This window comes from Aegilops tauschii, chromosome 2 (genome assembly GCF_002575655.3).
Source record: "Aegilops tauschii subsp. strangulata cultivar AL8/78 chromosome 2, Aet v6.0, whole genome shotgun sequence".
NCBI classification, from domain to species: domain Eukaryota; kingdom Viridiplantae; phylum Streptophyta; class Magnoliopsida; order Poales; family Poaceae; genus Aegilops; species Aegilops tauschii.
The window spans coordinates 471,701,334-471,729,132 of record NC_053036.3 but is presented as its reverse complement, the minus strand read 5'-3'; the positions used below and the strand labels follow the sequence as shown (position 1 = coordinate 471,729,132).

Sequence of the window (27,799 nt, the reverse complement as noted above, 5' to 3'; positions counted from 1 at the left end):
TTATCTTCAGGAAGTCTTAATATATATATTTTTTCAAGCGCTGAAAGGTACGGCATTCGGCAAGTCGTGAACAAAACTTGATGTCTCCTCGGGAATGCCCTTGGAGTGAGGTAACATTTTTCTGAGAGAACGTCGAAACTTTATTAATCAAGCAACATATACAAATAGTCTTTCGGATTCTAGAGTAGAACGAAAATATTAAATTGCCGAGGAATATATTTGGAGATCACAGAAGAAAAGCACGAAGTTGCGAGTATTTATTTAGGAATAGAGGATTGTTATTGTAAGGGGGAAAAACCTTGAATTTTGAGGTCGTGCTATAGGTACGGTCAATATCACCGTCTTGGCACGGATCTTGAAGCAACACCGAGTCTCCTTGGAAGTCACCTCGGCCAATTCGCTGGCAGATCCCCAAACCGATCATTTTTTCTCACCGCAGCAAAGGGGTTGGGCGTGTCAGGATTGGATCGATGGCCGCGGCGACGGCGGCGGCAGAGGAGGTGCTGCAGCACATGGGACCGGTCCCTCGAGTGGAAGAGACCAATAATGCGGCGGCGGCGGAGGAACTCGGGGGAGACGACGAAGAGATCCTGCGATTCATGGACTCGGCGGACGGCTACCTCCTCCTGATGGATTCGCTCTCCTCCGCTCTTCGCCAGGTACGAAAAAACTGTGATGCAATTTCAATCTTCAGAGTAGAAAGAAGCAGTGGCTGAGCAGTAGTAGTTTGCTCTGATGATTTAATCCATGTTGTATTGGTACCTAGCATCCGGATCTAGGTTTTTTTGCATCTAGTTAGAAAGTTGATATGTGAGAGTGCTTTTGTAAGAATGTTACTGGAGAGCTGTTTGCCTAATGCAGTACTGTACTGTTGCGATTCAGAAATAAACGTGAATGTTATTCTTTATTTTCTAGGGTTGGCTTGATCTGGCAAGTGCCCGCCACTCGATGGGTGCATCGCGTGTTTCAAGTACGCTGTTTGATCATAAAGAGCAATCTGCAGCCACTAAGCTGCAAGTAGTTTATCCTGCAGACTTGCAAGCATCAGGTATTATTTCAGCTGACAATCGTTATCGACAACTCAGAGCTGCTATGACAATCATCCTTGTTTTCTCATGGAGTCTAATCTTTGTATCCTCTCCAAACTACTAGAGTGATAGTTCCATGTGCAAGTCACGAGCTGTTCTTTAATCACGTTTCAGAATCAAACCCACATTTTTCTCTATCAAAGTGGTGTTTGCAAGAAGAATCAAACTCCAGTGATATTGTCAGTGCGCAGGATAGCGCTACAGCAAAACTAAGGTACAGAGGATCAGCTGTGACGCCAGGTGCACTATTTCTACTTTTATAGTGTTCATATGTGTTAATTAATTTCCCTTGCTCACCTTCGAATCTTTTTTGGTTAGATAGATAGTAGCAATGGATCAGATGCTAGAACTGCAGAGTCTTCTACTGGTGTCGACGTTAACAATCAGGTAAAGTGAAATATAAATGCCTGTTATCTTTTGAAAATATGGCAGGCAAAGGCAACATATGCAACTCGTATAAATTAGACTAGTGTTGTTTTATCAAAGTGAATGCGCCAAGTCTAGGTAAATATAAGAGAGAAATTTCTGGTGAGACTGCTTAAAAGCAACATAAATAGAGCACCAGTTATGATGAATCGGTGTAAGTCAATGAAACCAGGTTTTATGTCTTTGAGCGGTTAATTTGGTCAAGCCTCACCCCGATATGCCATAGGCCTGACCTGTTGGCACATCAAAATGAAGTCTCAAGGCATGAAAATATTGTAGTATAAAAGTGGACAGGTCTGAGATGTTTTTTCTGAAGTTAGTCTGGTTGGATATAATTCATTAGGCATGACATTGTAGGATCGTAAGCCTGGCATTAGATCACCTAATTGCACAATGCGCAGAGGGTGGTTTAGGATCTTACCATGAATGGGAGCAGCCATTGGCGTTGACGATGTGATGACCCGTGCCTGCTTGATGCAAGCTTGGCGTACTTGATCGCAGTGGATAGCGGCGTCCCTTCGGGCGCCAGCGGCACTGCCCTCGCATCGGAACAGAGGTCGAAGGAGGTATTCCTGTCGCAAAACGCTCCTATAGATCAGATTAGGGGTTTTGAGATTGTAGGGGGCAGAGTAGACGCACGTGAACAAGTCAGATCGTGCGTGGCCGGTTGCTACCTCTCTTTATATATGGTGCCGACAATCAAGGGACCTACACCACAATTGGTTTGGGTCGTCCCCTACCATCAAGGAACCCACACCACAATTGGTTTGGGTCGTCCCCAACCAGGGCGCATTAGTTAGGCTCAAAGGGGTACAAACGTTGGTTCGTGACCACCTCGCCTTAATGTTAAGTTACCCTTCGGCCCATTGGGCCTAGATCAATACCAACATTCTCCCCCTTGATCGTTAGGCTCAACTTTTGGCCCATTATCCATAGGAATAATATAGCTAAGTAAGGTGTTGCAACAAACCAATGAAATGCAATCAAACCGCAATACTTATAGCACACATCCTATTTTGGAATGGAAAACATATTACTTAATAGGGAGTGGTTCATATTAGTTGTCCCATAATTCCAGGATCCAAAGACTTCCAGTAAACCCATGCCGACCACATGCTCGAAAAATACTGGGTGGTAAGCCTTTAGTAAGCGGATCTGCAAGCATATTTGTCGTACTGATATGCTTAACATTAATAGTTTGATCTTGGATTCTATCTTTCACAACATGATACTTTACGTCAATGTGCTTGGCAGCAACACTTGACTTCTTGTTACTCACCTAGAAAACCACGAGTTCATTATCACAATACAATGTTAGTGGTTTGAAAATGTTGTGTACCACTTTAAGTCCATGAATGAAATTCTTCAGCCATATAGCTTGTCTGGTGGCCTCATAACATGCTATAAATTCCGCCTGCATCGTAGTTTGTAGATGAGGCATTTATCGTTTGCTTGGAGCTTTTCCACAATATGGTTCCTCGAGTGAGTGTAAACATATAATTTGACATGGATTTCTTACTATCCACACACATGGCAAGATCAGAGTCTGAATAACCAACAACTTACAGGTTATCAGACTTTATATGTAAGCATGAAATTCTTAGTGCCTTGCATGTAATTGCCAGACTTTCTTTGCGGCCTTCCAATGGTCCAGTCCTGGATTAGATTGGATGGAATCTACCAAGCATCCCGGTTACGAAAGCTAGGTCCGGGCGTGCACATACTTGAGCATACATGATGCTTTCGACAGCTTAAGCATAAGGATCCGACTTCATCTGATCAGTTTCATTCTGGTTCCTTGGACATTGGAATATCCCAAACCTATCACCCTTGAATATAGGGGCATGCAAGGAAGAGCACTTATGCATATTGTTTTTCTTTAGCACTCTCTCAAACTATGCCTTTTGAGATAGTCCCAATGTTCCTTTGGACCTACCTTGATGAATCTCAATGCCAAGGACATACGAGACTTCACCGAGATCCTTCATATCAAAATTTGAAGACATAAACCTCTTGGTTTCATGCAGCATATCCTTATCGCTGCAAGCCAACATAATGTCATCCACATATAGGACTAAGATTGTGAGCCTACTATACCTTTAAATTTACCATATATGCAGTCGTTCATTTCATTTTTCTAAACCAAATGTTTCTATAACCTTATCGAACTTGAGGTACCATTGCCTTGAAGCTTGCTTCAAGCCATATATGGTTTTCTTTAAACAACATGGCATATGTTCTTTTTCTTTCACGACAAAACCTTTCGGTTGAGTCATGTAAACATCTGCGTTAAAGTTGCCATTCAAGAATGTCATCTTAACGTCAATTTGATGTAGCTCTAAATCATAATGAGCTACTAGAGCCATGATGATTCTGAAAGAATGCTTTGTCGACACAGACAAGGTCCCATTATAATTGACCCCTTCCCTCTGTGTGAAACCTTTTACTACAAGTCTCGCCCGAACCTTTCGACGTTCTCTTTGGAACCATATTTGGTTTTGTAAACCCACTTTTAGACCCACTTGCAACCTACCCTTTTGGCTCCATCAGGAACTTCTACTAAGTCCGAAACATCATTGAGCTCATGGACTTCCATTCGTCTTCCATGGCGGGCAGCCATCTGGATGATTTTCCACTTTTAGTGGCTTCCCTATATGAGGTCGGATCTTCTACCTTCCCCATGTCGCTTACATCCTCACTCATGTAAGCGACAAAGTCGCTCGGGATGGTTCCTTTTCTTTCCCATTGTGTGATCTTCTCACATGCTCATTAATTTGTACAATTCTTCTTGCACGGGAAGGGCAAGGATTAACACCGGGTTGTGGATCGTCATTAGATTGAGAATCCTCATTATGCCGAGGATCCACATCAGGTAGGTGTCTCATGCATATTATCTCACGCTATTGGGGATCATATTTGCGTACCAACCCAAGACATGCTTATCGGGCTTTATGTATTAACGATTGGAAAGTGTCGAGGTATTTGTGCAGTAGATATAATAGTTGCAGAAACTATCCAAATCTAAAAGTAAATAATAATAATAATGATGATGATGACGACGATGATGATGGCTGGAACATACACCTGTTTGTCCGCAAGATCAATTCCCCTAACGTCAGTGACTTCATTACCCTAAAAAAAACACCGCTTGTCTGGTCTCCACAAACTTGGTGGTATGACCTAGGCAATAAAGACGGTATCCTTTTCCTCTATGAGGGTACCCAATGAAAAATAATTAACTCTCTTTGGGTCCAACTTAATTTGTGGATTGAATACTTCAACTTCAGCAGGGCAGTCCCCCACATATTAGTAATCTAAGCTCGGTTTCTTTCCCGCCCACCTCTCATAAGGTGTGCTCGGTGCTGACTTGGTTGGAGCAAGATTCAAGATGTGCAGCTGTTTTCAATGCCTCCATCCATAGACTTACTGGAAAACTTGCATTAATAAGCATGCTCCGCACCATATGCATAAGGGTGCGGTTGCGATGCTCGGCTACTCTATTTTGCTGAGGTTCACCAGGCATTGAATAGTGTGCAATATAGTTCCATTTTCAAACAAATTTATGCCATCAATGTCTGTCATTTTATGGCATAATTGTGATGTCTCTTGGTAATATCAATAAATGATGTGTTAATAATGTTGAAAAATTGATATTGCACTTGAGATTAATGTGATCATCATTGTAATTCCGACCAACGTTGTTTTGCAATTTTGAATCACCCTCCATTAATTCCTTACTTATTTCTGCTCAACGGTGATATATTGGAATTAATTTTGCATGCATGATCAAACCAACGTAGGGTTAATTTTCGTGCAATTTTATTCTGTTATGTTTTTACCTTTACTTATGAATATTTTGAAATTATGACAACTTCCGAACCTCATGGTTTCAAGAACATCGAGCCACTTACTAGAAACAATGTCCAGACATGGAAAGACTCACTGTTGTTGCACTTCGGCTAGCATGAAGTGGACCTCACTTTGAGGGAAAGTAAACAATGGGAACTAAAAAGGATGCCACTGGGTATGCTGACCTTCAAAAGGCTTATGATGTTAAGTTGAGAAATGGACTCCTTGAGGGAAAATAATTCATAACGAGGAGTCCCATTTCTCAACTTCAATATCACAAGCCTTTTGAAGGTCAACATACCCAGTGGCGTCCTTTTTATGTTCCCATGGTTTACTTTCCCTCAAAGCGAGGTCCACTTCATGCCAGCCGAAGTGCAACAACAGAGAGTCTTTCCATGTCTGGAAATTGTTTCCAGTAAGTGGCTCGATGTTCTTGAAACTGCAAGGATCAGAAGTTTTCATAATTTCAAAATATTCATAAGTAAAGGAAAATAACTTAATTGAATAAAATTGCACGAAATTAACCCTATGTTGCTTTGATCAATTTGTATTCAAAATTAAATCCAATTATATCACTGTTGGGCAGAAATTAATGGAGGGTGATTCAAAATTGCAAAACAATGTCGGTCGGAATTACAGTGATGATCACATTAATCTCAAGTCTAATATCAATTTTCCACATTATTAATACATCATTTTTTGATATTACAAGAGACCTGATAAACATTGACATAGACATTAATTGCATATTCTTTTTGGTTCCATTCTATTGAGAATACTAAATCATAGTTTACGACATATTTTCTGGCTATTTTCAATTTATGACAGTGCAAAAACATTTTGAGAAAAATCATAATACAAAATTAATAAATAAAGAGAAAATCGCATGGAACATCAATTTAGGACCAATAACCCATTATTGCCCATTATATATTCGGCCCAGCAGGAAAATTCTTAAAAGAAAAAAACAATCCTGCCGGGTCAACACAACCTGGTTCTCAGCCCATGGCCAGAATTGGTCTGTTACTTTAACATAGGGCGTTAATCAATAGGCATTAACCATTAGACTTGAACAATAATCATTAATATTTTGTCATGATTATTAACATTAAATACCATCATTAGGGATCTAATCTAGGCATAAGTAGCTCTGACACCATTGTTGGATATAATCCATTAGGCATGCATTATAGGATCGTAAGCCTAGGATCGTACCACCAATGGGAGCAGCCATTGATGTTGACAATGCGATGTCCCGTGCCTGCTTGATGTAGGCATAATGCAGGCTCGGTGTAGTCGATCGCAGCGGATAGCGGCATCCCTCCATGCGCCAGCGACATTGCCCTGATTCCGGAGCAGATGTTGGAGGTCTTAATGTCGCACAATGCTCCCCCGAACGTGAACAGGTTAGATCGTGCGTGGCCGGCTGTCACCCCTATATATATGGCCCTGGCCATCAGGGGACCTACACCACATTGGTTTGGGTCTCCCACCGATCAGGGCGCGTTAGTTGGGGTCAAAGGGGTACGAACGTTGGCTTGTGAGAACTCTACCTAAATTTGACATTTGTGCTAGTAAACTTAGAATTTGGCACGTATCTGAAACGATGAAAAACAACAGATTCAGTCAGGCACCAGAAACTGAGCCGCACAACACAGCTACATTCCTAAATTCTGAACTTCTATTGATTCTTCTTCTGCTTTGTACCTAAGGTTCAAAAGGCGAGATCAAAAGCATTATCAGTCTTTGGAGCATTGGTGTCTCCAAAACTACGAACGGCCCAAGTTTCTTTTGAAACAGGTTCTGTTTCTAACAAAGAACAAACTATGCTTTAATCTTTATGTTGATCTAACTGATATTTTTGTTTATGTAGCACTTGAACTAATTGTGGAGTTAGCAAATGCAAGATCAGCCATCCTCTCTAGTTTCTCCCAGATAAATCGTGAAGCATGATTTGCTACCTGAGTTTGAGGTTCTGCACCCTTACACACCATCTATCCTATTTGGTGTAGCAGCAATTATGCAATCAGCAGTGGTTGTAGACAATACCATAATACTATCTGAACTGTTGATGTACGTGGGAATGTATATTTTTGTCCATTTGTTTGTTGTAGTTTGACTTTCCTTACAACCATGGGAACGAAGACAGCAGTTTTTTTTTTGTACGTTGATATTCATTGACTAATTTAAACTCTCTGATGATCACAACTGCAAATTTTGGTTTTTAGGGTTGAAACAGAGACATAAATATATTTTGGTCTCAGGATTAGTCGGAGGCTTCAACATGTCCTTGAAACTAAACAAGGTTAATTCTGGTCGAGGCTCCAACTTGCTACCAGAATACTCATCGTTTTAGGTCCTATGATTTGCCTTTTAGGTCTGTTGGAGATGTTTCTGTATTCTCCTCCAGTTCTTTCTTTTATCACCTGAGTACACATTTTCACACCCAGTACTGGAAAGGCTAGAAGGCAACAACACACGTTGAGTTGGTGACTTGGTGGGAAGCGTCATCACTCGTTTTATCGTGAAAGATAGTCTTCCCAGAATGGTCTACACCTTCGGGTTTTTTCTGTTTCATCCTGCTTGAATCTTTGTTAAATACTCCCTCCGTCCCAATAATGTAAGACGTTTTTTGACACTAGTGGACGGAGGGAGTATTTCGCAGCATGCTGTACCGGTCTGTTGAATCTCATGGGCAAATACTGGGTCTGCAGAGATGATGGATTTCCCGCTCGACCCTTAAGTAGGTACATGAAAGAACATCAGATCGTTGGATCTTGAATCCAGGGCCTAGGACTGTGCCTCCCAGATAACAAGTGAAGCATATTTTCTTACCTGAAGCAGCAAAGCATATTGGTCGCATGAATTTAGTTTCACGTGACAAAATGGTAGTGTGAGGCAGCTCTAGTTAATATAGCTGTGGGAGTTTGCTGCTGCGATCTAGGCGCTAGTTACATTGCTTAAGCGTCCCAGAGACTGTTAGTGTTTGGCTTATCAGGGTCCTTTTTTGAGCCTCTATGCCACGTAGCTTCACTTGTATTGCACGCAAAAGGGTGTATCTTATCAGTATTCTTCTCTTGCTCGTGTTCTGGATACTCTGAAGTTAGTATTTACCGCACATCCATATTTGTATCCCAACTTCATATCCAAGATAAACAATTCAGTCAGGATACTAGAGGTCTGTTATCCGACCGGTTTTCATCATAACTACTCCCTCCGTTCGGAATTACTTGTCAAAAAAATGAATGTATCTACAACAAAAATACATCTAGATACATCCATTTCTTGGACGAGTAATTCCGAACGGAGGGAGTACTTCTGAAAGATACATCGGGGGTCCCTTAACCGAGAATTTTGAGCTTCTATTGTCATGATTCAAAGCACTTGGGAGCAAAAGGGCATTATTTACATGGCTTTTCACATGAATGTTCGAGCAGACAAATCACAGCTGAGAAGCATGAACGCCGATAAGGATTGGCCAAGCACATTCACATTCATAATATGTAGACCAGATCCATCTGATAGCTGTCCAGCTTAGTCGAGGCTTTGTTATAGATGCACCTTGTGCCTTGTAAATGGCGAATGCACGTCTTCAGAGCAGACATCCCCAATTGGTTACACTCACCAGCCAGAAATATGTTGACATGGATTAGGCAGGCAACAATATGCCGACCAGATTTTGTCTTCCAGATCAGATTACCTTTGGTTGCGAATGCTGCATTAAAAATAAACATAGCCGTCGAACGAAGCTGAACACTTAGTAACCCTGCAAGCACAAGTGCAGGATCAGACAACATAGTGAGAACAAATACATTTTTGTTGCGGGGAAAATGAAGGGAACAAAAAACCGAAGACTAGTCTGAATATGAATGATTAAAGCGCAATACATGCACTCGAAAATGTGCAATATGTGCATGCTTTGATTCAAGGGTACCTTAATATCCTGTTCCTTCCTGTGCGAATCAGGTCTGGGAAGTTCCAGCACACAACTTTAAGATAACACGGTCAATTTGGAGCTATTCTTGGCTTGCATCATCAACCAATTGGTACCTTGATCTCACAGTCTGCATCAATTCAATTGTTTTTGTTATTATGTTCTCTTGGAGAAGCTTTTGGCATAAGTTGTGGAGTAAAAATAGCAGAAATAGTTCTTAAGCAGAAGGCAAACTAAACGATGCAAGAAACCTCTAGAAGTGTGACGTAGTAAAAGTCTTCCATGTGCTGCATAAGGGCTGAGCCATCCCTGATTGAGCGGAGTAGATTTATCTCCGTCTGGAGTAGTTTTTCCACAAGCTGCGTCTCTCCTTTCATCTGGAAAGAGTTTAATGTGCCCAACTAGTCAAATACAATTTGAGCAACATCAATTTCGTTTAGCTATGCATTTTTTTTCCTTTCCCAATGTTTCATGCTTAAAATAACATGACTCTTTATAATATTGCTAAAAACTAGAATTCGATTCTTCTTGTGGCATTTCCTATACAGGTAAACATATCAACTTGTAGTCGGTAATCTGCAAGCAATGTCACTATGGTGAGGAGAAGAAGACTCACAAATTCACTAACAAGCACGTCAGGAGTGTACTCGCCTATCTCATCACCTTGGTCTTCATCCAAAATTTCCTTCGCCTGTGTCAGAATACAGATGCAGTTCTAAGTTCGTGTGAGAACTTAAAGATCTGAAGGATAAAAGCAGGGAATGTTGACAATACTTAACCGACTATACTATCAGAACAAAAGAGGATTGGAACTAAAAAGTTATACAAAACAATTTTTACCAATGCATCTGTTAGATCTCCACATTTAAGATAAACTGGTGTTTCCACATGGCAATAGCCCATAAGTCGTGGCACTGTTGGAATGATATCTCGGTGATTGACAACTCTCCAGCTATCTTTTACTTTCTGCATATATTATCCAAAAGAAGTTCAAATTCAAAAACAGGCTGTGATCACAATCTGCATTGCCAACTTAATTCATATAATGGTACATTTACATATGATTAACAGTTGAATTTTAGCCTGTTTCTATTTAGTAAATAGTCTATGAATAGAGTTTGAGAGTTCTTGTGTGTTGAAATTCAGTTACCGCATTGTAGACATCAGCAAACCTTCTATTTCCGACTCTAGGAGAGCCAAAATTGTACACAGTCACGAATATAACACCATTCCTATACAAGGCGACATGAAAAAAATATGAGCATCCACCGAATATAAATTTTGGAAACTGCCGGACAAGAGGTAACTAGCATACATACATATATTTGGTGTACTATGTTGACACCTTTATAACACAAGCAAAAATAAGTTGGAGCCAAGTGTTAGTTGTGCACTGTGTGACTGTCAATTCTATTAAGCACTACGCATTTAGCAAAACTTAAAACAAAATGAAAGAGCATCCTGACGATGCTCTCTTTCTTTGTTACATGGGCTAATAGTGCTAGGAAAGGACAGTTAAAACTTCGTCAAAGCATTTTAACTAAGTATCTGCTATCACTTAACTAAGATTATCTCATGTGTTAGATGTTTGACTGACACTTCTTTTCACATAAACCCTGGACTGGATGGTATCATATTGCCTATATGAAACAACAAGGTTATGGATCAAGATCAAGTCAAGCTTACTTGGCCATTTGACTTGATGAAAGTTCAAGAGCGAGAAGGGTTGCCAGTGCTCCACCTAAACTATGTCCAGTTACGTAGACGTGCCACCTAGGTATGGTTTCTGCATCTTCTTCATCCCTACAGTGGAGAAATGAGATGCTCCATGAATAAGGTTAGCGAGAACTAATTGAAAAAAGGGATTGATATACACCGAAGGCACAAGTATTTAAGCTTCCAGCCTGGACAATTGTTTCTCGCAATAGTTTCTCTTGCATGATAGCAGCCAACATTTCTATAAGGAGAATAATATGAATATGCACAAAAGGTACAACTTGAGTTTTTCCTGCTGCATCATGTTGGACTAACTGCTACATTAGTTTACAGTAGAAGAGATGCTTATTTTGTTACAAAATACCCACATATATCCGATGGCGTGTCTGACAAGAGCCATGATCCTATTCCTAACAGAGTCATACGCGCTTAAGAATCCACTGTGAACCTAAAACATAATATGACATGAAGCTGGTAAGCTTACACTGACAGCAAACAGATAAACAAGTGAATGCAGAGAATATATTACTAACTTGAACTTCTTGTTTGAAGTCACCACCCAACCTCTCAGGGTTTAGTCTGCAATCAACTTCAAAATATGCTGTGTTAAGCAAACATACAAAAAAGTAAAACACATTTTAATACTAGTAATTCTTAAAATGAAAAAGCAGACACTAATGGAGGGGAAAAAATTGTGATGTGTTAACTCTTACCCAGCAGGGACAAGCATTAAGTCAGTTACCAAATCCTTCCACCTTGTCTGAGAGAACATACAGAAACCAAAGTAAATAAGATGGTGGATGAAAAAATTAATTAGTACATATTTTATTCAGAGAACACAAGTGGGTGCTTCATGTTATTATTGCATACTTGCTCAGTTCCTCGAAAGGCAACAACCAGTCTTCTTCGTGAAGAATCACGCCAAATGGCAACCTGCATTGGTTTGTTAACTTATGCAACACAACACAAAGGCAAGGAGACAGCAAAACTCACTGATACCACAATGGCTAACGTTACTCACCTGTGTGTCCGTTGAAACATTATCCAGAAAACATATCTTCTCAAAGTCTGATTTTATAAAACTGGAACGCCCCATTGAAGTGGCAAGCATAGCCCATGCCTCCACAGCAGTCTCGGCACTTGCAAACAGTTGACGTGTATCATCTGTTTTCTGTGTATTTATGGACACTTCTGTGGTTGAAACAGCAGCACCATCCTTATCAACAGAATCTGCAGCATCTTGTTCTTCTCCATTTGAATTATCTTTCTGGTTTGCTTCATTGATCGTTACTGAATCTTTGCCTTGAGATGAGAAGTTCTTAGAAAGAATCACTAAAGCTCCTAGTACATTCTCTGTTTGAGACAATACATCCCGAGATATTTCATTAATATTTGGAAAGGAAGCCTGCACTGCCTCTTTAGTTGGCATTCTGCTATCTTCATTGTCAACACTGACTTCAGGAATTGTTTCGCTGCCATCACTGGTTGATGAATCTGCTGTCGCCAGTCCAGATTCTAAATATACCTGTTCAGCCATTTCACGTGATTTCGAACCAAGTGAACTTAACAGGTCAAATCCATCCAATTGCTTAGCCTCTGGAAGAGAATATCCAAAGTTCTTAAGAACATTTTGGTTGAGTGTTTTGGTGAAAGCACTCCAGAAATACTCATCAGGTTCCTTCATATCGGTTGATGTTTTCCCCTCACTATTAACAACGGCAGCAGTGTCTGCAGGTTGACTCTGGGAATCTGCGTTTTCTCCAAAAGCTATCGAATCAATCTTCTGCTGTTGCAGTTCATCTGATCCAATAGAGTTATCCACGGATTCTTCAGGCCTTTCAGAAATCTCAGCTTCACTATCAGAAGACGATGGCTTTAGAAGGTTTGTGTCAGTTAAAGAACTCAGTTGCCCAAATGCAGATTGGACGAACTGGCTTGCATTTACAGTTTCAGATCCAAGGACCGTCCTAAGAGCAGATCCTAGGCTGCTCTTTTCGAGAAAGTCAGACACAAAAGGTGTTCTCCACCATTGTTTATCACGCTCAATGTCATCATAACTCTTGTATTTGACCTAATGTGTTAATAATAAGAATTAAGATAAACCTGAAATCAAGTCTATGGCATTGTTTAAGGACTGAACTATTGATATACAGAAGATAACGTGTAGGCTGTCCGTATACCATCTTACCTGTTTGTGCTAGGAGAACAGCAGCAATGCATAATAGATGGGGATCCCTGATAAATATAAAATGCAGTAAACTACCAGCGAATTTTGCCTATGTACTCCTCGGTATATGACTATACGTCATTAGAAAGACCATTTTACCAATGAGTAGCCAACTGTGAAAATCATTCTGCTGGTTTTGCTTTTATAAGGATGAAAAGAAAAAAAGGGAGATTTTTCTTTAGGAAGGTACTTTGTATCCCTCTGGGAAACAAGGATCAGTTCACTCTGGCATACACATTCCAAGGGAGTACAGCGACGACCAGACTAATTTTTTTCTTGTAGAGATCTTATTCTTACCTCCAAATCAATAGTTCCACCACCATCAGCACCAAGGCCTTCTAATTCGACAGTGATGTCATGTTTATTTCCTAAAAAGAACAAGGTTATCCAAAAGTCTCCAAATGAATTCATATAATCATATTAAATATTATTGGAGAACATAATCTCTGATTGCACTAAAAGCAATGTTATCACATGCACTTGCACTGTGAAAAATGAACTAGCACGGCAAGAAGTTACCATGCTAGAGCTATACATATTTTCATTTGGTCAAACTGCTATAACTGATAAAGTAGTTAGAGTGACATGGTTCCTCTAGGAGTTGCATACAACCATACAGTGGTATAGATCAGCAACACTGAATGCAATTGAGCAACATGTGCAGTCGTCACCACAGGTCCAATAACAGTAACTGTATCTGATACAAGGAGTTCTAACACAGTTGGTAGATTGCATCTTGGACGTTTTCAAATGGGTGGAATTAGTAAGTTACTCTGATTTTTCAACTGAGACAGGTTTACTAAAATCTGCACCCAAGTTGGTCTGGTTCCAAAATGTAGCATTTTTCTATCCGATTAAGAGTCAATACTCCATAAGCACACACACACACAACAGATGGAAACTGTGTATGTCTCAAATTTCTTCATAGATTGGAAATTGGTCAGCTCAATTCCTGTATCGATTTTGGATTGGGGTCTGTACACACGACACAAGTTCCACTCAGAATGAGTAAAACAGCATCCATGGCCCCATATTGAAATACCTTATAATCACGAAAAGAAGTATCAAAGAACAAACTGTCATTTTTTGGGTCAATACAGAGAGTTACCATCACAAAGTGTTTCAAGATACAACCCAGCATTTCCCATTCGTTTGTGTGGGGTGATAAGGTTTGCATCCCAAGCCTCAACCTATTGAAAAAAATGGCACCAGATGCAAAAAAAGAAAGGCACAAATATTATCTGCGGTGATACCAGAATATAATGAAGTAGGTGATTAGAAGGAAAATTACAAGATGCATACAATTGGTTGATATGGCTATGTCACTTGCTAAAATGTAATGTATAGTTTGCTCATCTACTTGTTGATTAAATAGAAGAAATTTCGAATTTGCACCATGTACTCCAGTCATCTGATACCTCTGATTCTGAGTTAACCCCACAACAGAGAGCTGAGATTTGTATTTTAGTGTGTTATTAAACTTAGCAACCATGGAAACCTCACTGGTTCACTCTAAAGAACCAGATTCGGGATTATCGTAGACCTGAACAGTATTCGCTGACTTCCAAGATGCAGAACTATACAACAACAAAGATATTGTCTAGTACACAGCTTAAAGTGAGTCCAATATCACTATGAGCTCACATTACTTCTTCATACCTGGAGTAGATTTTCTAGAGAAGTCCTAATGTTAAATGTGAAATCTTGATTCCAGGTTGGCTCCTTCGTCCTACATTAATCAACTGCTGGAATCAGAAACTCCAGTGACGATGGAAAAAAAATAGCGATCTCAAGTGTATCAAATATTTTATCAAGAAACCACTCCCATTAGGCGTGATATATATCGCATACATTATTTTCATAATATAAAGAGGAAATTTACAACTCAAAAAGAAAGAGTTACTCACCCCCATTTAATTTGGCTCTTTGCAGTTTGACCGTTAAGTTGTAGAACTACATAAGGATCACTTGTACCCTGAAATGGAAGGAGAAGGAAGTTGTTGATGAAGTAGAAGAAAAGAGCTTCATGTAGCTTCATGTAATGGTAGTTAAAATGTGTAAACTACTTATTCATTCAGTAAATATGGAAGCTCTCAAACTTCTTGGGCCACTTATATTAAAACTGAGAATAGTATCCATAGATTGTTCCAGATATCTTGGATAACTAGGTTCAGCAACTGACAGTATATTTTTACTATACCCATCAATTATTCAATATTCTCTGCAATGAAATAACTGAAGGGCCATGAACAAATACATATGCAGCATATATATTACTGAAAAAACAAACAGTGACTACTCACTAGCATATTCATCACCATACCCATGGGTCCATTGCAGGAAGACTGTTGCCTTTCTTGAGCCTCACAACTAGTTGGCCATCGTATACTTCACGGAGAAACACACTGCAATATCCACCCACCATTCACAGCATTTAGAGTGACGACAGCTTTCAGAATTGCATTGCCCTAGTTGGTCCGAAACTCGGAACCAAACATTATGATTCGGTCTCCGTGGGGGAAGGATACGGCCACAACTTACTCGGACAGGAACACCGTCTGACACTCGGCCGCGTCCGTCTCGCGCCAGCCCGCATCTGCCTGCCAAACAGGACGAACAGAACGCTTGCCTCCATCAGCTCCCGGGAACACACACAGGATTAGTGCAGTTGAAGGATGATGGGTAGAAGGGGAGACAAGGGGCTCACGGGTGGGGTGCTGTAGGCCTCGAACGCGAAGCCGGCGAGCACGACGGCGAGGTTGAGGTCGAACTGCGGGTGCGGCTGCTCCTCGTCCCCGACCGACCCGTCGTCCGCGGGGCTCTCCGGGCCGGGCTTCACGGCGGAGGGCTGGCCGCCCGCGCACCTCGCCCTCAGCCCCGCCGACCTCCGCCGCCTCCCCCTCCTCGCGCTCCAGCACCTCACGGCCCGGTAGCTCGCCGGCGACGAGCGCCCGGAGACGGACGCGATGGGGCACACGCTCGCGAGGGCCGCGGAAGCCATGGGATGGAAGAACCTTCTCCACTCTGCTGGTTTCGCCCGTGGATTCCAGTGTGCGCGCGCTCGTTGAGAGTGGTGATAAAGAGGTGGGGAGAAAAGCGCGCCACGTCTTCACTGCACCGCTCGGTGGCTGCTCGCTGGGCCCCATGATTTGCCAGCTTGGAACTACGCGTGCTGTGTGTGTGATCTGTCGTGCTCGCGAAGTCGGCAGGGCGCACGATTCTCCTGGCAAAAAGAGCAACATATTCTTCCAGCTTGTCTTTGTTAAATCCTACTCCCTCTGTTGACAAGAACAACTTCTACAGTATTTGTGAACGGATGGAGTACTTGTTTCAGCCGAAGCAGGTATGGTTCTTGGAGATCATGATGGGGGCATCATATTCAGTTCATGTCAGCACTTGTTTTTCAAGGATGATGTGCTGGAAACGGAGATATTGGCTACAAAGGAAAGTCTCATCGTATGGGATGGGATTTGTGGCACGCGGGTGCGGGGGCACGCAGATTGTGGGCCGTTGATCTACGCTATATATGATTTGTAATTTTGTCCGTATGTTTTCGTGTATTTGCCTTTCTATATTAGTACGTACATATCTGTATTCGCATTGTAAATTGAAACTAAAAGTAGTATACCTGTTTCTGTGGGACCGTTTTCGAATGTACTTAACAAGTGTCTAGTAAAACGGTAGCCTTGTGTTAAAACCGTTCAATGTGTTCTTCTCTCCGTCTATTCTTGTTGTACCTTCTGCATCTCTTCTTAAAACTCTTGAAGTACCATCTGCTCCTCTTCTTAGAACTCTTGAAGTACCATCTGCTTCTCTTCTTAGCAGTGTTCTAGACAAGAAGGATCCAAGCTATTCTGTTGTGAGTCACTCAGAGACGACAACGACAGAATAACAATACAAGACGTATTACCGAAAAAGGCTTTCACCCCGCTTTATAGATAATAAAGGAAACCACCACACCCACAAGGTCCAACCGATGTTCAAACCGCACGCGCACACACACGCAACCACAGTACAGACACACAAACACATAGTACAAGAGGGTTCTGCTCAAGCACAACAAATCAACAAGCCCTAAAGAAGAAGAAACAAGTGTGGTGGCCAAAGCCTCGAATAATGGCTAATCCGGCTCTGGGAGTGGTGGAGGAAGCGGTGGCACCAAGTGAAGAGCCATCGCGTGGAGATCTGCAATGATGATGTTGATGGCGTCTCGGTCTTGGGGCGGATAAGCGGCCTTCAAAGCTGCAAGTAACCACATAATTTGAAAATCGCGTCAGTGGCACAACAGAGGGGAACACGCTGGATGACTAGATGACTGCAGACGGTCCAGAGCGTCCACAAGAGGACCCCGATGCCCAGCCACCTAATGTGGCGAGCGCGGTGGGGAGTTGCCTCGATTTCCTCGAGGAGGTCGAGGAAGTTGGTGTTGCACCAATGCCCACCCACGACATCGCGGAAGTAGCTCCACAGGAATTGAGTCGACACACACAAGAAGAAGATGTGATTCGAGTCCTCGACTGTCCCACATAGGGGGCATAAGCCGTCTCCAGGGCCATTGCGCTTGCCTCCGCGCCAGAGGGAATACGACCCTAGATCCACTGCCACAGGAATATCTGAATTTACAGGGAGAATATATTCTCCCAAACCTGGGTAAAGACCGCGGGTGCTGGTGAGGGCGCAATGGCCTGATAAACAGACTTGGTGGGGAACCATCCGGAGGGATCTAAGCGCCAAGAGATATGGTCGGGGGGTTGATCCACCTCCGGGGGGTGGAGAGGGATGCAATCCAGAAGGTCCTGCCACTCGGCTAACTCTGTTGGACCAAATAGCCTTCTGAACGCAAGATGTCCTAAGTCAATAAGGGCCGTCTGGACGGACACATTAGGAACACTGCTATGGAGAACAACCCTGAGAACCGGGCGGCGAAGGGGTGATCCATTGTCCACCTGTTGAACCAGAACAGGGTCGAGGAGCCCGACCCCATCGTAATGGAGGTCCCGATGTGAAGGAATGGGAGTAGCTGAATGATGGATTGCCATAACCGTGACCTGTGAGCCACCAGACCACTGACAAAAGGCATGCGGCTGTCCGCGGAGATATTTGTTCCGGATGATGTCGAGCCATAGGCCGCCCTCCCCATTTGCAATTCGCCATAGCCTGCAGGTCAGGAGGGCGATGTTCATGCGTTTGGAGAACATGATCCCAAGTCCGCCCTGGTCTCTAGGCTTGCAAATGCCGGCCCAGCTCACCATATAATTTTTCTGCTTATCTCCTTCCCCAGTCCAGTAGAAGCTCGCCTTATATTTGGCAATCTCATGATGGAGGGTCTCGCGGAGGCTGTAGAAGCTCATGATGAACATGAGCGGCTAGAGAGGGAGGAGTTAATGAGCATCGTCCTCGCCGCCTTAGACAGCCACCGGCCCTGCCAGGCTTCGACGTGCCTTTACAGCTTGCTCACCGTCAAGCGGAGGTCGGCGACAGAGAGGTGCGAGTCACTAATGGGGATCCCCAAATAGGACGTGGGGAAGGTACCCCAATTGGCAATTGAGTCGATCGGCAATATCCTGGGCCTCGGCAGGCAAGTATCCCATCACCATCACTGCAGTCTTGTCAAAGTTGATCGAGAGACCCGACATCTGTTGGAAACACAGCAGGAGGAATTTCAAGTTTGCGATGTCCTCTGCGGAGCCGGGACACCATGATAATGGTGTCATCAGCGTACTGCATGAGGGAAACCCCTCCCCCTCCAACTAGGTGAGGCACAAGGCCGTGTATGTGCCTCGCTGCCTTAGCCTTGTCGAGGATGGCGACAAGAGCATCGACAACCATGTTAAACAGGAATGGGGAGAAGGGATCGCCCTGTCTCACCCCACATAGGATGGGGAAGAAGGGGCCGATCTCACCATTTTTCACCACGGTACGTCTGCAAGACACCATCTACATCACGTGAGTGACCCATCTATTGTCGAATCCCTTACAGAGGAGGACCTCCCGAAGGAAGGACCAGTGGACAGTGTCATAGGCCTTATGGAAGTCAATCTTTAGGAAGACCGCCTTCTGATGTCTAGCGAGAACCTCATGAAGGAGTTCATGAAGAACGAACACCCCATCCAGAATGTATCGACCTTGGACAAAGGCCGATTGGTTCGGATGGGTGATGTGGTCTACTAACTGGGTCACCCTATTGGCGTATCCCCATAGCCAGGATACGAAAGATCACATTGATCACTGTTATAGGGCGGAACTGGTGAATGTCCGAGGCCCCAGCCACCTTAGGGATAAGAGTGATGATCCCGTAGTTCAACCGAGCCAGATAAATCGCGCCGACGCAGAATTCCTCAAAAAGCGCCATCACCTCCGGTTTGATGACATTCCAGAAGGTCTGGAAGAACTTGACCGAGAGGCCATCCGGGCCCGGAGCAGATGCTAGACGTATTCCAGAAGCTTATCTTAAACTGGTTAGTCGATGTTGTATCTTACTATCTTTGATGTTCTGTGGGTTTCGTCTTCGCACAAGTTATGAATATGGTTGCTGGTATTCAATCTTTTTTTCTTTTAGGTGCTTCTACTACTAGTTTCTCCTATTTCAGAAACTCGGATCTTTGGCTTATCGAATCTTGTTAGTAAGGAAAATTTTGGGCTCGGATCTTCGAACACAAATACTGATGTACATATGTAGTTTACAAACCTAGGATGTGATTGTAAGTACCGAAAATTAAAACTTAGAAACTTTGGGGCAAGTATGTTAGTTACAGACACTGAAACTTAGGATATTATGTTATAATTACAGAAAGTGAAACTTACAGCACATGTATACTCTGGTGCCCTTAGAAGAATGTGGATGACGAAATAGGGTTTCCCCCCGCTTTGTATTACAAAGCAAACATCACCGATACAACTAGATAGGTGCTGGGGCGGAAGCAGCACAGGCACGCCCAAAAGAAACAAAAGAGAAAAAGAAAAGAAACAAATGCCGACACCGGCAGATCAACAAAAACGAAGAAGCTTCGCGACCGCCGCGCCCACCGGGATCCTCCACTAAGCTCCTATACTCTGGAGCGCCGGTACCAATCAACACCTTCAAGAAGGGACGCGACGATGAAAACGATGCTGCCAAGGGTTTCCCCCGATACGCGACGAGGGGAGAGGAAGGGTACCCCCGACGCCCTCCAGGAAGGTTCGGTGGCACCCTCAGGCACCACCGCATCGGAGTCGGCTCGGCCGACAGGGATTTCTCCCATCCCAACCTTCACCTCGGGCGATCCGGAGCACGCCACCAAACAAACCACCACTCTGCGCCAAAACGGTCTTGAAGCTTCCGCGCCGTCTCACCACGGCACCGCGAAAGGGGCCTGCTCAACGAAGAAGAGGAGCCAGGACTCGGGACAGCAGCATCGTTGGCACGCGGGAGGGCCCAAGCTCCACCGTCAACGACGGTAACCGACCGGACGTGACAGCAGGAGCATACCGGTCCCATGGGCCCACAAGTCCGGCCGGGTCCGCAGATGCCCGTAAAGCTCCCGCCTTTACGCTGCAGAAGGCATGCCATCGGCGCCACCACCTCGAGTCCGAGCCGCTCCTCCTCCGCGCCACGCAGAGGACGTCGAAGCCACGCCAATGGCCAGCCCGCTAGGACCCAGATCTGGGCCGGGGGCGCGCCACCGGCCACCGCACGTAACCACGCCGCCCTGCCGCCAAGGGCAGCACCGCCACCTCGCCCACCGCCGGTGACCGCCGCCGGGTCGCCGGGCCGCCGCCCAGCTGAGCAGCACCGCCGCCGTCACCTGCCCAGGGAAGGGGACGAGCGCGCGGGGACAGAAGGGTCCGCCGCCGTCACCTGGCCAGGGAAGGGGACGAGCGCGCGGGGACAGAAGGGTCCGCCGCCGCCGGCACCACCCGGGCCAGCGCCGGGGGCACCCGCCGGCGGCGGCGGGGGAGATCCAACGGAGGTAGAGGCCGAGAGGAAGGGGAGGGGGCGCGCCGCCCCGGCCACCTCCTGGGGAGGCGACGCAGGGGCGAGAACGGGAGGGGGGAGGGGGAAGAAGGGGCGGGATGGGCCGGGGCGCGCGCGCCGGCGGCCGGCGGCGTCGGAAACCCTAGCGGGAGGGAGCAGTTCTAGAAGAATGCGGATCACGCGGTTATTCAATATTTGTACAACAACAAAAATTGAATATGGATTATTACATTGAAAATAAAAATAGATGTACTTAGATATGCATGTAAAATTGAGTTTGCGATTTTTTTAGTAAATTTAACATGATTATTACATACAGGAATATAATTACATTACGAACTTAATTTCTGAAACTTTAATTGATTTATAGATATACTACATAAATTTTTGGCAGACTTGAATGACTGATAGTTCGCTGTAAAATTAAATGTATGCATTAGTTATAAAATTTTCAAGTTAACTTATGCACTCGTATAGCACGTGAATGTATTTCTTAAGTTACATGGATCAGTAAATAATTTAACTGCTTGTTTCGGTCACTTGATTCTAGTTTACTTGCCATGCTTGGATAAGGAGGCAGGCTTTGTCGTATTTTTAGCAATCCAACGCTACAACACGCTCTGCCCCTAGGGTCTTGTTTGCCAAAAGCGTTGACGTAGATCGCGTCGTCAGTACAGGTGATCGTGTTAGCTGGTTGGTAAGACTCGTAGCGCTAGCGTACGAACATATGGCAATGCTAATACCTTCTAGCAATAGAGGGATGATTGAGCCTGAGGAGGGTATCTTTTACCTTTGCGTCGGGCTCAACAACTTTTGTGATTACATGATTCGCCGACAGCGATCGGCTGCACGCGAGAGGGATCGGATGGCTCTGGCGCGCCTCAAGGCGTATCAGAAGGATATGGACGTTCACGACATCATGTGGATGGAATTTGATCTAGCTCCCCTCTTACATGAGGTTTGTATGCACGCCTTCAGAGTAGTGAAGTGTTGCGAGTACAAGGAGATCTTAGACATTTCATGGAGGATTGGCTGGATGCCTGGATTAGATGTTTGTCGTGTTATCTTAGTATGTGACGGCTTGGAGGAAAGGTTGTTTTGGACCGACTGACTATAGCATACTGCACCTGGTTGCTTTTCTTTTTTCCATTCTTCTGTTGTCTTGATGTTGATGGTATCCGATCCTATTTTACGATCATAAGCTGAATGTTTATGTTTGTAAAACCCCATGGTTGGTTCATCGCTAAGGTCCTTTTATTTTCTCATCTGTCAGAGATGCTCTAGGAATGCTAGGCTGTCATATTTAAGGTGCAACAATCCAATTGGCCCCTCCGAAGCTGAGTAGCATGTAGGTTTACCCGACACATAGCTTACTCTAGAGTCATCTTCACTGTGTGGCTAACAACTTGATAGGAGGTCGAGGTGGTTGACCAGTTCAGCCGATGCAGCTACATGTAGGACATGTTTTGGTGCTAGCGACCAATTGCTTGACTGAATTGAGATTAGGCTGAGTAGAAGTTGTCCAGCACAAAGTCAAACAGAGCAAGGATAGCATCTTTGAATATTTGATTGTCGTACCAATGATCCCACAACAAAGAAGCCATCTCCGAGCTTACACTTCGTGCTAGCATTGAAGGACAATGTAATTGCTGGGAAGAAGACATTCTTCCCTAATATGAAGTTTTCTATGATTTCCTTTGCTAGGACCATGTGTTGCTGAGCAATGGTTAATCTACTGCCGCTTAAAGAAGAGTTATAGTTGTACTACAGGGAGAGAATTAAACCGAGACTCAAACCCCATCTACTCAGGGTTAGTCAATTATCCTTTACACGAGAAGGAGCACATATAGCGATATCAGGCGAGAGCCGATGACCAGCCAGACTTGCACGGTCGAGACACACACACCCCAGTACGCGTTGGGCAGCGAAGGGCTGATCTGACAGTGGCATGACGCACTTGTGCCCGTCGAAGTAGACCCTCCTCAGGAACGCCCAGCCACCCAAGGAGGTGAAATTGCCCGGGTCTTTCTCCAGTATCATCTCTGTCTTCATGTTCCCATCCTCTAGTAGTATCTCGTTGTAGTTCTTGATCCCCCAGAACATTCCTGAGTCATCTACAAACCACACAATTCTTACCCACTCTTGCTTCATAGTATTATACTACTAGTTAACCCTGTCGAAGATTGTGTGCTTCAGTGGCAGAGCTTGACAGAGATTGTTGAGGGGGCAAAGCAGAGTTAGTTGGTTAAGGGGGGCCAAAAGGACAAATTATGCTTAAACCATGATAATTGTTAAAATTTTAGTTTAATAACTAATGATATTTCACATAATTTCTCTAGGGTAGGGGGGCATAGCCCCCCTAGGCTCTAGTGAAGCTCAGCCACTGGTGTGCTTACTGATGGTGATAATAATGATATTTCACATAATTTCTCTAGGGTAGGGAGCCATAGCCCCTAAGGCTCTAGTGAAGCTCCGCCACTGGTGTGCTTACTGATGGTGTCGTACCAGACGAGGGGCTGGTAATTGAAACTGAAGACCTGTGTCAGCCTACGAAGATTGGGCTGTTGCACCACCAGATTCCATCTGTTAACCGCATCGTAGTTCATGACTCACTGATAACCCACAAGTATAGGGGATCAATTGTAGCCTCTTTCGATAAGTAAGAGTGTCGAACCCGACGAGGAGCTAAAGGTAGAACAAATATTCCCTCAAGTTCTATCGACCACCGATACAACTCTACGCACGCTTGACGTTCGCTTTACCTAGAACAAGTATGAAACTAGAAGTACTTTGTAGGTGTAACGGGATAGGTTTGCAAGAATATAAAGAGCACGTAAATAAAAACTAAGGGCTGTTTTAGGTAAAGATGCAATAAAGTTAGTATAGCGAGTGTGGAAAAGTGGTGGTAGGAGTTGCGAAATTATCCCTAAGCAATTGACTACTTTACTAGACCGATAGCAAGTTTTATGTGGGAGAGGCCACTGCTAGCATGTCATCCCTGACTTGGAACTCTATGCACTTATGATTGGAACCATTAGCAAGCATCCGCAACTACTAACGTTCATTAAGGTAAAACCCAACCATAGCATTAAGATATATTGGTCCCCCTTTAATCCCGTATGCATCAATTTCTATGCTAGGTTGAAGCTTCTGTCACTCTTGCCCTCCAATACATAGTCCTATCAAACATACAACTAACCCTATGGTGTGATCCACGCGCACGCTCATATGATGGGCACCAAAGGACATCAACATAATCACAAGCAAATTAAACCAATCACAGCAATTCACCAATTACCGATAGGACAACGAAAATCTACTCAGACATCATAGGATGGCAACACATCATTGGATAATAATATGAAGCATAAAGCACCATGTTCAAGTAGAGGGTACAGCGGGTTGCGGGAGAGTGGACCGCTATAGATAGATGGGGTAAGGTGATGGAGATGTTGGTGAAGATGACGGAGGTGTTGATGTAGATTGCGGTGATGATGATGGCCCCGGCGGCGTTCCGGCGCCACCGGAAGAGAGGGGGAGAGGGCCCCCCTTCTTCTTCTTCTTCTTCTTCTTCTTCTTCTTCCTTGACCTTCTCCCTAGATGGGAGAAGGGTTTCCCCTCTGGTCCTTGGCTTCCATGGCATGGGAGGGGCGAGAGCCCCTCCGAGATTAGATCTGTCACTCTGTCTCTCTCTGTTTCTGCGTTCCCTGATTCTACCCTTTCACCGTTTCTTATATTCCCGGAGATCCGTAACTCCGATTGGGCTGAAATTTGGACACGAGTTTTATCCAGATATTGGCTTTCTTGCGGCGAAAGAAGGGCACCAACCGCCTTATGGAGTGGCCACGAGGGCCCAGGGCGTGCCTGACCCCCTAGGGCGCGCCCCTCACCCTCGTGGGCCCCTCAGGCATCATCTCGCATTGATTCCACTTTCCAAAATTCACATATATTCCAAAAACAATCTCCGTCAGTTTTTATCCCATTTGGACTGCGTTTGATATGGATTTTCTGCGAAACAAGAAACATGCAACAAACAGGAACTGGGCACTGGATCAATATGTTAGTCCCAAAAATAGTATAAAAAGTTGCCAAAAGTATGTAAAAGTTATAGAATATTGGCATGGAACAATAAAAAATTATAGATACGACGGAGACGTATCAGCATCCCCAAGCTTAATTCCTGCTCGTCCTCGAGTAGGTAAATGATAAAAAAGATAATTTTTGATGTGGAATGCTACCTAGGATAATCTTGATCATGTAATCTAATCATGGCATGAATATTAAGACACGAGTGATTCAAAGCAATAGTCTATCATTTGACATTAAGACAATAATACTTCAAGCATACTAATAAAGCAATCATGTCTTTTCAAAATAACATGGCCAAAGAAAGTTATCCCTACAAAATCATATGGTCTGGCTATGCTCCATCTTCACCACACAAAATATTCAAATCATGCACAACCCCGATGACAAGCCAAGCAATTGTTTCATACTTTTGATGTTCTCAAACCATTTCAACTTTCACGCAATACATGAGCGTGAGCCATGGATATAGCACTATAGGTCGAATAGAATACGATGATGGTGGTTGTGTGGAGAAGACAAAAAAGGGAGAAAGTCTCACATCGACATGGCTAATCAACGGGCTATGGAGATGCCCATCAATTGATGTCAATGCGAGGAGTAGGGATTGCCATGCAACAGATGCACTAGAGCTATAAGTGTATGAAAGCTCAAACTGAAACTAAGTGGATGTGCATCCAACTTGCTTGCTCATGAAGACCTAGGGCATTTGAGGAAGCCCATCGTTGGAATATACAAGCCAAGTTCTATAATGAAAATTCTCACTAGTATATGAAAGTGATAACTCAAGAGACTCTCTATATGAAGAACATGGTAATACTCTGAAGCACAAGTGTGGTAAAAGGATACTAACATTGTCCCTTCTCTCTTTTCTCTCATTTTTTATTTTTTTCTCCTCTTTTTTTAGGCTTCTTTGGCCTCTTTTTTTGGGGGCTTCTTTGGCCACTTTTATTTTGATAACCTCACATGGGACAATGTTCTAATAAGGATGATCATCACACTTTTATTTACTTACAACTCAATATTACAACTCGATACTAGAACAAAGATATGACTCTATATGAATGCCTCCGGCGGTGTACCGGGATGTGCAATGATCTAGCGTAGCAATGACATGAAAAAACGGACAAGCCATGAAAACATCATGCTAGCTATCTTACGATGATGCAAAGCAATATGACAATAAATGCTCAAGTCATGTATATGATGGTGATGGAAGTTGCATGGCAATATATCTCGGAATGGCTATGGAAATGCCATAATAGGTAGGTATGGTGGCTGTTTTGAGGAAGATATAAGGAGCTTATGTGTGATAGAGCGTATCGTATCATGGGGTTTGTATGCACCGGCGAAGTTTGCACCAACTCTCGAGGTGAGGAAGAGAAATGCACGGTACCGAAGAGGCTAGCAATGATGGAAGGGTGAGAGTGCGTATAATCTATGGACTCAACATTAGTCGTAAAGAACTCACATACTTATTGCAAAAATCTATTAGTCATCGAAACAAAGTACAACGCGCATGCTCTTAGGGGATAGATTGGTAGGAAAAGACCATCGCTCGTCCCCGACCGCCACTCATAAGGAAGACAATCAATAAATACTCATGCTCCAACTTCGTTACATAACGGTTCACCATACGTGCATGCTACGGGAATCACAAACTTCAACACAAGTATTTCTACAATCCACAACTACCCACTAGCATGACTCTAATATCACCATCTTTATATCGCAAAACTATTGCAAGGAATCAAACATATCATATTCAGTGATCTACAAGTTTTATGTAGGATTTTATGACTAACCATGTGAATGACCAATTCCTGTCAACTCTTTAAATAGATATAAGTGAAGCAAGAGAGTTTAATTCTTTCTAAAAAAGATATTCCCACGCTCTAACAAATATAAGTTAAGCAAAAGATCATTCTACAAATGGCGGTTTTCTATGCGAAGAGAAACAGGCAATCCAAACTTCAAATGATATAAGTGAAGCACATGAAGCATTCTATAAAGCCATACTCAAAAGATATAAGTGAAGTGCAAAGAGCATTCTATAAATCAACCATGGACTATCTCATACCAGCATGGTGCATAAAAGAAAAGTGAAAACTAAATGCAAAAGACGCTCCAAGATTTGCACATATCACATGAATGAAACGAATCCGAAAACATACCGATACTTGTTGAAGAAAGATAGGATGGCTTCCGGGGCATCCCCAAGATTAGACGCTTGAGTCTCCTTGAATATTTACTTGGGGTGCCTTGGGCATCCCCAAGCTTGAGCTCTTGCGTCTCCTCCTTATCCTCATATCGAGACATCCTCGGTCTTCGAACACTTCATCCACACAAAACTCAACAGAAAGTTCGGTAAGATCCGTTAGTATAATAAAGCAAATCACTACTCTAAGTACTGTTGCAAACCAATTCATATTTTGATTTTGCATTGTAGCTACTGTAATATAAATTTTACATGGCTTAATCCACTGATAGAAATCGATAGTTTCATCAAAACAAGCAAA

General features: G+C 43.6%; 3 protein-coding genes across 4 annotated transcripts; 1 reads left to right on the top strand and 2 right to left on the bottom strand.

The window, feature by feature from the left end:
- The first annotated feature begins 349 nt into the window (after nucleotides 1–349).
- LOC109749373 (uncharacterized) lies at nucleotides 350–7,632 on the top strand. The gene is made up of 6 exons (XM_020308335.4): nucleotides 350–659; nucleotides 916–1,048; nucleotides 1,203–1,328; nucleotides 1,411–1,475; nucleotides 7,076–7,163; nucleotides 7,237–7,632. The coding sequence occupies exons 1-6, from the start codon at nucleotides 471–473 to the stop codon at nucleotides 7,314–7,316; spliced, it is 681 nt and encodes a 226-aa protein (XP_020163924.1). The 5' UTR covers nucleotides 350–470; the 3' UTR covers nucleotides 7,317–7,632.
- A 1,072-nt stretch (nucleotides 7,633–8,704) lies between these two features.
- LOC109749374 (uncharacterized) lies at nucleotides 8,705–16,312 on the bottom strand. 2 transcript variants are annotated; one of them, XM_020308336.4, is made up of 19 exons: nucleotides 15,948–16,312; nucleotides 15,782–15,840; nucleotides 15,564–15,645; nucleotides 15,148–15,215; nucleotides 14,900–14,969; nucleotides 14,349–14,430; nucleotides 13,538–13,608; nucleotides 12,035–13,084; nucleotides 11,884–11,946; nucleotides 11,727–11,773; nucleotides 11,547–11,592; nucleotides 11,382–11,461; nucleotides 10,984–11,100; nucleotides 10,448–10,529; nucleotides 10,138–10,263; nucleotides 9,914–9,988; nucleotides 9,549–9,674; nucleotides 9,298–9,427; nucleotides 8,705–9,129 (listed from the first exon to the last, which is right to left on the bottom strand). In XM_020308336.4, exons 1-18 carry the CDS (start codon nucleotides 16,239–16,241, stop codon nucleotides 9,380–9,382), a joined length of 2,586 nt encoding a protein of 861 aa, XP_020163925.1. In that variant the 5' UTR covers nucleotides 16,242–16,312; the 3' UTR covers nucleotides 8,705–9,129; nucleotides 9,298–9,379. The 2 variants fall into 2 exon arrangements, with proteins under 2 accessions (XP_020163925.1, XP_045089107.1); XM_045233172.2 differs by having other exon boundaries at nucleotides 15,544–15,645; nucleotides 15,948–16,281.
- A 1,547-nt stretch (nucleotides 16,313–17,859) lies between these two features.
- LOC109749363 (uncharacterized) lies at nucleotides 17,860–18,600 on the bottom strand. Its single transcript, XM_020308323.1, has one exon. It carries the CDS (start codon nucleotides 18,598–18,600, stop codon nucleotides 17,860–17,862), a length of 741 nt encoding a protein of 246 aa, XP_020163912.1.
- Nucleotides 18,601–27,799: the final 9,199 nt, after the last annotated feature.

What these genes read in the sequence shown, in the direction of transcription:
- LOC109749363 (XM_020308323.1), bottom strand. Translation starts at nt 18,600, where the DNA reads ATGTTCATCATGAGCTTCTACAGCCTCCGCGAGACCCTCCATCATGAG.
- LOC109749374 (XM_020308336.4), bottom strand. Translation starts at nt 16,241, where the DNA reads ATGGCTTCCGCGGCCCTCGCGAGCGTGTGCCCCATCGCGTCCGTCTCC. An exon ending in TTCCTGCAATGGACCCATGG is followed by an intron (nt 15,216 to 15,563) that starts GTATGGTGATGA and finishes CTTCCATTTCAG; the next exon opens with GGTACAAGTGATCCTTATGT. An exon ending in ACTACGTCACACTTCTAGAG is followed by an intron (nt 9,428 to 9,548) that starts GTTTCTTGCATC and finishes GAATTGATGCAG; the next exon opens with ACTGTGAGATCAAGGTACCA.
- LOC109749373 (XM_020308335.4), top strand. Translation starts at nt 471, where the DNA reads ATGGCCGCGGCGACGGCGGCGGCAGAGGAGGTGCTGCAGCACATGGGA. An exon ending in TCTCCTCCGCTCTTCGCCAG is followed by an intron (nt 660 to 915) that starts GTACGAAAAAAC and finishes TTTATTTTCTAG; the next exon opens with GGTTGGCTTGATCTGGCAAG. An exon ending in AGGATCAGCTGTGACGCCAG is followed by an intron (nt 1,329 to 1,410) that starts GTGCACTATTTC and finishes TTGGTTAGATAG; the next exon opens with ATAGTAGCAATGGATCAGAT.